The 11,959-nt window shown below is 48.5% G+C and overlaps 1 protein-coding gene across 1 annotated transcript; it reads left to right on the top strand.

Annotated features, from left to right (window-relative positions):
* The first annotated feature begins 726 nt into the window (after nucleotides 1-726).
* Nucleotides 727-10,207, top strand: cdhr5-rs (cadherin-related family member 5, related sequence). Its single transcript, XM_061714399.1, has 14 exons — nucleotides 727-910; nucleotides 985-1,193; nucleotides 2,866-2,922; nucleotides 2,999-3,091; nucleotides 3,163-3,249; nucleotides 3,368-3,478; nucleotides 3,972-4,136; nucleotides 4,981-5,071; nucleotides 5,145-5,251; nucleotides 5,343-5,543; nucleotides 6,806-6,928; nucleotides 7,202-7,280; nucleotides 8,026-8,216; nucleotides 9,677-10,207. Exons 1-14 carry the CDS (start codon nucleotides 847-849, stop codon nucleotides 10,121-10,123), a joined length of 2,025 nt encoding a protein of 674 aa, XP_061570383.1. The 5' UTR covers nucleotides 727-846; the 3' UTR covers nucleotides 10,124-10,207.
* Nucleotides 10,208-11,959: the final 1,752 nt, after the last annotated feature.

Raw genomic sequence — 11,959 nt, 5'->3', positions numbered from 1 at the left:
ATTTGAGCCACTCACAGCCTCGTTGCCATAACCTCAATCACATGATTGATGCGTGCGCGAAAGGCAAAAAAGCGTGCAATGATGACAATGATGGATTTGCATCTAACTTTCGGTCAGGTTTCCTATGAACTGTCAATTATCCATCAAGCTCCACAATGATCATGTTAACATTAAATCAGATAGATTTGTGTAGGACATTTCTCTTGCGGGACGGGAGAAGAAAACACTAAATCAATGCATCTCTATCATTGTGCGGCATGAATTATCAGAGTTTTGCGGGAGCGGGCGGGACTGTAACACACATGTTGCGGGTGCGGGGGGTAATGGTCAGAAATTCAGCGGGGGCGGGCGGGAGCGGGATGAAGAAAACAGTCCCGCGCAGGGCTCTAGTAGGTAGATAGGTAGGTAGGTAGGGATATAAGGAGGGAGGTAGGTAGAGATGTAGGTAGGTATGTAGGTAGGAAGGGTGGTAGGTAAGTAACTTTACTCATACCGCACCTGGGAAATTACAGATAAATTAAGCACATTGTGTTTATCTATTATTTTGAAGATCATATCACATTTCCAGGGGGGTTCACATACTTCTTCTTTCCACTGCTGACCCTGATTTATCTGCTTATCTCCATTTGCTGACAATAATTACAAGAGAAATGACAGTAAAGGTGAAACTTGGAGGGCTTCAAAAGGTTTTTATCCCCCAAGGATACAATCGCCAAAACGCAGATCAACAGTTTGAGACCAAACGCTCCAGTTTTGTTTTTTGTCTGGTACAGTTTCTGTTAGTCTGGACCTCCATGCTCTTCAGTCACTGATCGGTCTGATTGTGTATTGATCAGGGGGAGCACGATGACGCCCTGCAGGCTGCTCCTGTGGCAGGTGGCTCTCAGAGTGTCCTGCCACCTTGTTACAGGTGAGTCCGCTTACGTTTCCCTCCTTCTGCTGTGTCGGTGCCGGAGTCCGGCTGAACGTTGTCTCCTTCCTCAGCCACCCTGTGTCTGGGCGGCTCGGACATCTTCACATCGGTCAGAGAGAACAGTCCGAAGGGCCAGTTCATCTCCGACATCAACATCACCGTCGACCCGGGATCCAACACCGTCCGCCTGTGTCTGGCGGGACAGAACGCCGACTGGTTCTACCTGGAGGGTCGATCCATCAGACTCAACTTATCAGGATCCAGAGTTCTTGACCGAGAGGTACTCAGCCGTGGCCCTGTGGGCCCGGACCCTGGTAGCTACTAGGACGCCCCTCAGACCCGGGGTCGGCCTCAACTTACAGTATCTGGGCAGGAATAAGTCTTCAACTGTGTCCGTCTGAACAAAAACATTAACATACACTATTGTGAAGCACATCAGTCGTACCTTACAAAGTTCAGTTGCAACTTTGCAAGAGAGAGTTTGGTCCGAACAGGAACTAAGTCGGAGTTGGACTCCGTCACCGATTCTGTTTATAAGTGTTACAACGTTATGGACAGAAGTCCCATAAATGTCTCCATATTCCCTTTAAAGAACTGGGGGAGGTGGCCGGACCTGGATGGATGGATGGATGGATGGATGGATGGATGGATGGATGGATGGATGGATGGATGGATGGAAGGATGATGGAAGGATGATGGATGGATGAAAAGATGCTGGATGGATGGAAGAATGATGGATGGAGGGATGGATGGATGGATGGATGGATGAAAAGATGCTGGATGGATGGAAGAATGATGGATTGATGGATGGATGGATGAATGATGGATGGATGGATGGATGATGGATGGATGATGGATGGACGATGGATGGATGGATGGATGAATGGATGGATGGATGGATGGATGGAAGGATGATGGATGGATGGATGGATGGATGGATGGATGATGGATGGATGGATGAATGGATGGATGGATGGAAGGATGATGGATGGATGGATGGATGGATGATGGATGGATGGATGGATGGATGGATGGATGATGGATGGATGGATGAATGGATGGATGGATGGAAGGATGATGGATGGATGGATGGATGGATGGATGGATGGATGATGGATGGATGATGGATGGATGGATGGATGGACGATGGATGGATGAATGGATGGATAGATGCATGGATGAATGGAAGGATGATGGATGGATGGATGGATGATAGATTAATGGATGGATGGATGGATGATGGATGGATGATGGATGGACGATGGATGGATGGATGGATGATGGATGGATGGATGGATGAATGGATGGATGGATGAATGGATGCATGGATGGATGGATGGATGGATGGATGGATGAATGGATTGATGGAAGGATGATGGATGGATGGATGGATGGATGGATGGATGGATGATGGATGGATGGATGAATGGATGCATGGATGGATGAATGGATGGATGGATGAATGGATGATAGATTAATGGATGGATGGATGGATAGATGCATGGATGAATGGAAGGATGATGGATGGATGGATGGATGGATGATAGATTAATGGATGGATGGATGGATGGATGGATGGATGGATGGATGGATGGATGGATGAATGGATGAATGGATGCATGGATGGATGGATGGATGGATGGATGATGGATGGATGATGGATGAATGGATGGATAGATGGATGGATGGATGATAGATTAATGGATGGATGGATGGATGATAGATTAATGGATGGATGGATGGATGATAGATTAATGGATGGATGGATGGATGATAGATTAATGGATGGATGGATGGATGATAGATTAATGGATGGATGGATGGATGATAGATTAATGGATGGATGGATGGATACTTATAAAAGAACAACTTGTCCATCGTCTGTTCAGGATTAAGTTGTTTCTTAATGAACGTCTTGACTTCAGGATTTCTGACTCGTGTTTGAACCTCAGGTCCAGGGTCCGATCCTCATCGCAGAGCTCACCTGTTACGAAGACGACGTCCTGCAGGTGAGTCCCCACCGCTGCCAGACACCTGCAATTCCCCCCCGGGTCGGCCCGGTAACGCAGCACAACCCTTTTTCAGACCCGCTTCCGGATCCTGGTGGAGATTCTGAACGAAAACGACAACAAGCCCATATTCGTGGAGGAAACGATCCGGCCGCTCAGCGTCAGCGAGGTAGGAGGTAGCGGCCTGGCGTCGTCACGGCGACCTGGCGGCTCCTCTCACGGTTGTGTTTGTGTCTGCAGCTGACGGCGGTGAACTCAGTGGTTTTCACTGTGAAGGCCGTCGACCCCGACGGGGACCTAATCAGCTACGTCATTGATCAGTCATCGGTAAGACCCTCCCGGGTGTTGGCCCAGATGTTGGCGCTCGGTTCTGACACAAACATCTGTCCGTGGCGATGTGTTTCCCCCCTGACGTCACCGGTCACCTGACTTCTGGTCCCCGCAGGGCGACGCCTGGTTCTTCAGGATCGACCTGCCGAACTCCGGGAAGGTGGTTCTGGACAAACCGCTGGACTACGAGAGCAGGACCCAGCTGCAGCTTGTCATGTGGGCCCAGGTACCGCCATCGTCTGATCCAGATGTTCACAGATCCACCGAACATTTGGTCCAGTTCTTTGTGGATGTGTGAACCTCTGGACCAGATGTTCACAGATCCACGAACATCTGGTCCAGAAGTTCACCGATCCACGAACATCTGGTCCAGAAGTTCACAGATCCACGAACATCTGGACCAGATGTTCACAGATCCACGAGCATCTGGTCCAGAAGTTCACAGATCCACGAACATCTGGACCAGATGTTCACAGATCCACGAGCATCTGGTCCAGAAGTTCACAGATCCACGAACATCTGGTCCAGAAGTTCACAGATCCACGAACATCTGGTCCAGAAGTTCACAGATCCAACGAACATCAGGTCCAAGTGTTCATAGATCCACAGAACATCTGGTCCAGATATTTGGTGGATCTGTAAATATCTGGTCCAGATGTTCCCAGATGTGCGGTTTCAGCCTGAACGCAGTAACCCGGTGTGTCTGCTGAACGTCTCAGGAATCGAACACGGCCGAGAAGTTCAAAGTCTCGACGGAGCTCACGGTGGACGTGGTGGACGGAGACGACCAGTACCCCCACTTCCTGCCCTGCACACCCGTGTCCCCAGGTGTCCCCGTCTGTATGAGCCCTGTCTACACGGCCAACATCACGCGGAAACACCAGGTCAGCACCTTCAGCACCCTAGGAAACCTTCCTCCACCCTTATGGCGCTTTTCTACTAGTACCTACTCAGCACAACTCGAATCGTCACGCCTCCACTCGCCTCGTCCTCGTTTGTTACACCCAGATGAGAAGTAGGAGGTTGGAGTGAAGCTGCTGTGACGTATTTGATTGTGTATCTAAACGAAGAAGACAACAACACTAAAGATGTAGAACTTGGAGGAGATGATAGATGTGCTGCTGGGTCTGTGGCTTGTGTTCGATATCAAGGTAAAAAATGAGAATGAAAGAAGCTTCAAGCGCCAACACTTTTTTTTAAACGTTGTTTGTGTCGGCACTGCTGAGAAATTAGCTGGAGCGGCGAGCGGCTGAGAAGTGACTGAGCGCCTGGTAGATCTGGTCGTTCCTTATCGCCCGTCTACATCTCTTTTTAATTCTATCCTCAGCCACCAGGTTTATGAACATCTGTACCTCAGAGTTGGATCAGAACAGACTTTTGCGCTGCCGTTGTCTGTTGAATAAAATGAAGAGCTGAGAGCCGCTCTTGCGCTGATTCCCACTTCCTGATTCAAACGTTTTGACGGCCCCCCAACCAATCGGTGGCCTGTAGTGTGATGACGTCAGACCCAGGGCTGACTCAGCCGCTTAGAACCTCGGCAGAATAGATACAGGAAAAGTATCTACTCGGCACGACTTCACCCGCCTCCACCCGTAGTGTAAAAGCACAAAACGGGGGCGTAGCGAGTCGAGTCGCACTGAGTAGGTACTAGTGGAAAAGCGCCATTAGTTCACCTCCATTTACCTGGTGGTTTACCTGGTTGATTGACTCACCTGTGTCTAACCTCAGGCCGGCATCCTGGACTTCTCTCCTGGTCCGATCCGAGCCGAGGACGGCGACAGAGGAATCGACGCGCCGCTCGTCTACACGATCCTCTCAGGTCGGTACGACCACGAGGACGCGGGAGTTAGCGGTGAACGCAGGTCTGAACAGGTGTGTGTTTGTGGTCGCAGGTGATGACCAGGGCAGGTTTGTGATCAACGAGACGACAGGTGAGGTGAACCTGACCCGGGCCGTGGACGACCGACTGCAGGAGGCTAACTTCACCATCAGCGTCGTGGTAACGGCATCTTAACGGCCCGCTCTGATCCCAGCCAGGTGTTTGTGAGCTCCGTCAGAGCATTTACCTGCCGCTCTCTCTCCTTGTCCAGGTGAGCCAGGCGGACGACCGGCTGAAGTACAGCGTGGCCTCGGTTCTGGTCCGGGTTCTGTGTGAGAACGTGTTTCCACCAGCCTTCAACAGAACCACCTTCAAAGGGTTCGTGATCCAGAACTCCAGCCCTGCCTCCATCGTCTCCACCTACGGGAACCGGGTGCTGCAGATGCAGGCGCTGGACGGAGACTTCGCTGATGTAAGAGCACCTGCTAGCACCACCTGCTAGCACCACCTACTAGCACCACCTGCTAGCATCACTTGCTAGCACCACGTGCTATCCCCACCTGCTAGCACCACCTACTAGCACCCCCTGCTAGCACCAGCTGCTAGCACCACCCACTATCCCCACCCGTTATCCCCACCTTTTAGCACCACCTGTGCACCACCTACTATCCTTACCCCCATCTGCTAGTGCCACCCAGGGTAGTTACTCAAAAAAAGTAATCCATTACATATTACTAGTTACTTTAAAAAAAAGTAATCCCTTACACTACTTAGTTACTGGTTGCTGAAAGTAACTAGTTACATTACTAGTTACATTACTTTTGGATTACTCCGCAATATCACCTGAGCTGCACCATAACTCGATTGCCAATGAACAACATATTCAGGACTGTCTCAGAAAATTAGAATATTGTGATTTTCTGTAATGCAATTACAAAAACAAACATGTCATACATTCTGGTTTCATTACAAATCAACTGAAATATTGCAAGCCTTTTATTATTTTAATATTGCTGATCATGGCTTACAGTTTAAGAAAACTCAAATATCCTATCTCAAAAAAATTAGAATATTCTGGGAGTCTTAATCTTAAACTGTAAGCCATAATCAGCAATATTAAAATAATAAAAGGCTTGCAATATTTCAGTTGATTTGTAATGAATCCAGAATGTATGACATTTTTGTTTTTTTAATTGCATTACAGAAAATAAAGAACTTTATCACAATATTCTAATTTTCTGAGACAGTCCTGTAGTTGGAACCTTATTACTGCAGTGCCCAGATCAGCACAAATGTGTATTCGTAAAATCCCGTAAAATCACGTTAAAGCAGCACAATGTAACTTTCAGCTTTTGTTGAGTTTGGCGGCTCCTTTGGACAAAAGCGGTAGTGCTTTACCAGTAGTGTGGCAGGGTTCCTACCATGCTCCTCAAAGTTACATAGTGCCAGTGAAGGCGATACAGACCCCTCAGATCATGACAGAGGTGTCATTAAACCTGTTGGAAGTTGATGTTCCATCACAATGACTCTGGAAATATTATATTAAGGTGGAAAAGTTACATAGTACTGCTTTAAAGGCTGACGGGATTACCCAAATTACAACTGTAACGCGGTACATTACTGCGTTACTGGCGAATGTAATCTCGTTACACCCAACACTGGTACCACGTGGCACCTGCTATCCCCACCTGCTATCCCCACCTGTGCTGAGTCATCTCTGCTCTCCAAACACAGGGCGTCAACCCCAACATCCGCTACCACCTCCACCCCCCGTCCCCCCTGTACCAGGTGACCCGGGAGGGCGTCCTGATCGGCCGGACGGACCGGCTACACGCCTTCGACAGACACATCCTCCAGGTGAGTTTTACCTGAGGAAACTCTTCCGGCTTCAGAGGAAACGAGCCGGACGGTGAGGACTTAGGTCTCAGGTGTGACGCTTGTTCAGGTGCCGGTGTGAGAGTCCTCAGGTGGAAGTAAATGTCCCACAGCAGGAACACCTGAGGGAACACTCGGACTAAAAGCTTCCCAGCGGGAGTTGTTCCAGACAGGAAACACAGCAAGGTTTTAACGCCGCGGGAGGAAACAAAAACAACCTCACAAATGTGTTTGATGTCCGTGTCGACCCTGCAGGTCATCGCCAGGGACGAGGAGTCCGGAGAGGAGGTTTCGGCTTCGGTGGACATCGAAGTCCTGCAGAGGGGACAAACGGGTGAGGACCAAAACGAGCCTGAACGCACCGCTCTGTTTTTTACAGGTTCGGGGGTGAGATTGATCACTGATCAGATCAGGTGAGTCGTCAAAAACCTGTTTAAATCAGAACAGCTGCGGCCGGCTGATGTGCACAACTGGTGATGCCTTCAGGGTCCCAAGGGTGCGTTCAAAGACGCCAACGCCAACAACAAAGCTGTGCTGCATTCAGTGATGTGAACTCTTCACGTGGTGCAGCTTGTTGCGATGCGTTCAAGACTACCCCTGTTCCAGTGCCCTGTGGGGCGTTCAAGGACACAAACTCTTTATGGTCTTCGGTATCTGGTGCTGCATTCATGACCAAATCCAACTTTGTGTTTCTGTTCTCAGGGGTGCGTTCTGGGTTAAAGACGCTTAGTGTCTTTGAACGTACCACAGGATGTGATCAAAGACACCTGCCCTCATTATGCGATGCCCTGTGGTGCATTCAAGGACACCAACCCTCATTATTCAATGTCCTGTGGTGCATTCAAGGACACCAACCCTCATTATTCAATGCCCTGTGGTGCATTCAAGGACACAAGCCCTTGTTTTTCGGTTCCCGGTGATGCGTTCAGTGACACGAACCCTTCCCCAAAGCTCACATTTCAGTGTCCCGTGGTGTGTTCAATTACCCAGACTCCACATGTCCTTCGGTCCCCGGTGTTGCGTTCGTGACAAAACCACAACCGATGCACCTTCGCCGACCCAATCTTCTTGTGTTTCAGTGCCACGCGGTGCGTTCACGGAGCAGCAGCTGTTCGGAGACGTGGACGGCCGGCTGGCGGGAGGAGTCGCCGTGCTGATCCTGCTGGCTATTCTGGCGGCGGTTCTGTTCGTGATGCTTCAGACGATCCGGAGGAGGCAGCAGGAGAACCCCGCTCAACATGCTGAGGCCTCTGGGAAACTCCCCCGCGTGGTAGGAGCTCAGACGCCCCCCTGAATACGAACCCGGTCGGCGGCACTTAACTCGCTGCTCAGACTCTTGTGGATCTCAGAAACCCGTCATGTGTGGTTTGAACGAAGGCGACGCGGGTTCTTTGGGTTTGGAGAGAAAGTGCAGTTCCTTGAATGGCCACTAGGGTCCGGCCCCAAAAGAGAGGCAATGTCCAATGACCTCAATCTTCAAATGTCCAACTTGAAAATGGAAATAGACGTATTTCCAGCCTGCTACAATGACGAGAAGAAGAACCGGCCCGAACCAGATGATGGCTCATCACTGCTGGTGTCAAAAGCCTCCGGAACCGCTGAGTCTTCCGCTCCAGGAATCCTTAGACCCGTCCAGATCCACTAACCGGACCAGCTACCTCCACCAGTACCGGGTTCAGATGGTGCCAAGAGCACTCCCTTGTGGAGGGTCCTGGTAAAAACCAGTCAGAGCTTGTTTCAGAACCAGCAGTACTTGTTTCAAAGATAATCTAAGCAGCGACGTCAGAAATAAAGACGGATTGGGTCAGAAACAACGGTAGCGCTGGCCAGCGCCATGTCTCGGCCCAAGCTAAGCTAAATTGCTAGCTCGTAGTGACTGAGGTTACGTAGACGGGGTCCAGTGAGTTGGCGGGTTTGTTTGTTCGGCCCATTTCTCCATCTTTGGACTAATCAGGGTTGAGTCAGTTCTTCTTTAGGAGACGTCAACGGGGTTTTTGTTTTTTTACTGTTTTAGGTGACGGGACCCCACACTGGACCCCATACGGGACCCGACTCAGAACCCAACCCGGAACCCGACCCGGAACCCCATCCGGAACCCCACATGGAACCCCATCCAGGACCCCACTCGGAACCCCAAATTGGACCTGACCCTGAACCTGAACAACAGCCGATGGCAATTCAATATGCCGACGACGACGCTCTGCTCTGGTAACACCAACGAAGAGAAGCATTGAAGCGCTCGCTTGCCCTTTGAGGGGGTTTTTGGGGGTTCAGATCCCGGTAGGTGCAGTCTGGACCGGTCCCTGCTTGGACTTGGCCCAGCAGCGTCCACATATACGCTTGAAACTCCACCCCAGTTACTCCAACCAACTGTTGGTATGAAAGGTTTAAAGTCTTCAAGAACCCCCACTGCCCAAGCCAGAACTGGCCTCGGTGGTCTCTTAGTGAAGTTAACGGAACAGGCTGTAAATATATTTATTTTCTGCTGAGATCAGGAGCCCGCACCCTAGTGGTCCGTCAAGGAACTGCACACGTGTCCCTGCTTCCGGGTCGGCCTCAGACCCGGAGTTTGGGATGTCGGCCCAACGTTGCTTTGGGTGGTTCTAACCGACAGAGGTGATGGAGGTTACGAGAGGAGGTCGGCGCTTCTTAACAGTAATGAAATCTAGCTTCAGATGAAACTGCTGAGTCATGGTTCCCCATCTCAGGCCTGTCCTCTGTGGTTGTCAGGTGAACCCGAGTCCGCCTGCCTTCATGGAAGCGGCCGCGTACCACGGCACAGCTTTCAGTCACCAGTCAGGCAGTTTCCACGGTAGAGAAGGTGTTTACACCCGGCGGCCGTCCCTGCCACCCCCTCCTCCTCCTCATCCAGCGCCGCCATCGTGGACCAGACCTTCCGCCCCTCCGGAGGTCCTCATGGGCGAGCCGGTCGGACTCCGCCGGCTTCAGACCGAACTCTTCGTCGTTGTGGAGGAACCCGAAGGGGGAAGTTCGTCCTGGGAAACGCTCAGAGCAGACGACGTCCCGGGAGGTCAGCGGTCGGCCGGCGAGGACGTCCCCGCAGAGGACGAGGACGTGAAAACAGAGCAGTGCAGGAAACTTCGGATCCTTTATCCAGTCGATGAGAGAGCAGAAAAACCAACCACACCTGAGATGTACCCAGAGACGTCAGCCTGATAGTTCCAGGAACCAAATCATGTTTACTTTTTGATGTTTTTATCGGATGTCGACTCATATTGATCTATGAATAAAAATGTACAGCCGACGACCTCAGAGGGGTTTATTTCAAACACATTTCCAAAGAACAGGCATAAAGAAGTAGACTTGCAGTCAAGATGGCCTAAACTGAGACCAAGACACTACCAAGACCAGAGAGTATCAAGACCAAGACTAGTTCAGCTCCAGACCGAAACCAAAAACAAACATAGTTATTTCCTGATCCTGCGTGATTGTAGAACATCAGCTCCATCCTGGTTCAGCTAGTTTCCATATCAGAATCAGAATCAGAAATCAGAATCAGAAAAGGGTTTATTGCCAAGTTTTCACACAAGGAATTTGTTGTGGTGATTGGTGCAACACAATACAAATATATGAGGTTGTATTCAACTGCAGCTCAATAACACAGAGAAGTGGATGATGATGTTGAACTCACTATAAATGTTTCCATCCATCTGCTGAGATCAGATATGTGTGGCGACTGCACTACCGCTATTTCTACACTATTGGAGGATTGACTCCAGTGCTTTTAAGGATTGACACGACTACTAACTAGTCCCAAAGTCCTCTAGCAGAATAACCAGCTCCAACACCCCCCTCCACCTCAGAAAAGGAATGAAGAGTACATGTTACTGATTTAAATTGGACTGAATTTGGAAATGAAACCTGAATTTTAGATATTAAAGATTGAAATTACATTATTTACCATTAAAGTAATCAGATTACACCGTATATCAGCATCACTGAAATTGACCTGATGCTTAATCAATCACAACGACATCAAATCGAGGCCAAGAACGGTCTGGAGAACTACAAGTCTATGAAGAAGTTGTGGTTTGAATCAACGGTGCGTTTTAATCAGAGCAGTGACCACAGCGACCAGCAGGGGGCGCTGTTTTCCAGGGGAAGGACGCGCCTTAAAAATAAAATACAGATTCTTTTTTTATTTCCGTTCTGTAGGGTGTTCATTAAAAACAACCACAGAAATAAGTAAAAATCATCCACAATGGTCGGTGGCAGTCTCGAGAGATCAATACATCTGTTTGCCTCGAGGGTGTTCCAGCTTCTGTCCTCTCAGGCACACAAACACTGATATTACAGCACCACCTGGTGGCCACCGAGTGTCGGTACTTCTACAGGTTTGAACCGGAGTATTTGGAGCATTTTCACCCCCAAAACTGCTCCGAGTGCAGGTTCTGGAGCACCGACCTGCAGAACCGGGTCCAACCCACGCAGGAGACGGACAGTTCCTCTGCTGAAGGTGAGTTATTATTAACCTCCAAGTCAAAACGTTCACCCTTTCATCAGAAATAAACATATTTACAGCCTGGTACAAAAAAAAGGTTTCTAAAAGTAGATTTTAAATTTATGACAACAATACGGAGGTGATTTTTCTATTTGTACCACATCTTGTAAAAAAAACATAGATTAATAAACTGTCTTATGAGCTTTAAATATTTATAGAAAGTGAGAAACTGAGGTGTATATAGAAAAATTGAATTAAATTAGTTTATATCGACATGATAATTGATTATTATAGTTATTAGTTATTATTATTATAGTTATAGTTATAGTTTTATATATATATATATATATATATATATATATATATATATATATATATATAAAAATATAAAATGAACGCTTTTAGTTTCTATGAAGAACCTAAAAACTTTAATTATAGATTAATAAAATTATAGATGAATAAATTGTCTAATGAACTTTAAATATTTACACAAAGTGAGAAACTGAGATCTTCAATATTGAAAAATTGAATTAAATTCGTTTATATTGACA

The sequence above is a fragment of the Cololabis saira genome, chromosome 23 (genome assembly GCF_033807715.1).
Source record: "Cololabis saira isolate AMF1-May2022 chromosome 23, fColSai1.1, whole genome shotgun sequence".
NCBI lineage: Eukaryota > Metazoa > Chordata > Actinopteri > Beloniformes > Belonidae > Cololabis > Cololabis saira.
This window is presented reverse-complemented; position numbering and strand designations above follow the sequence as displayed.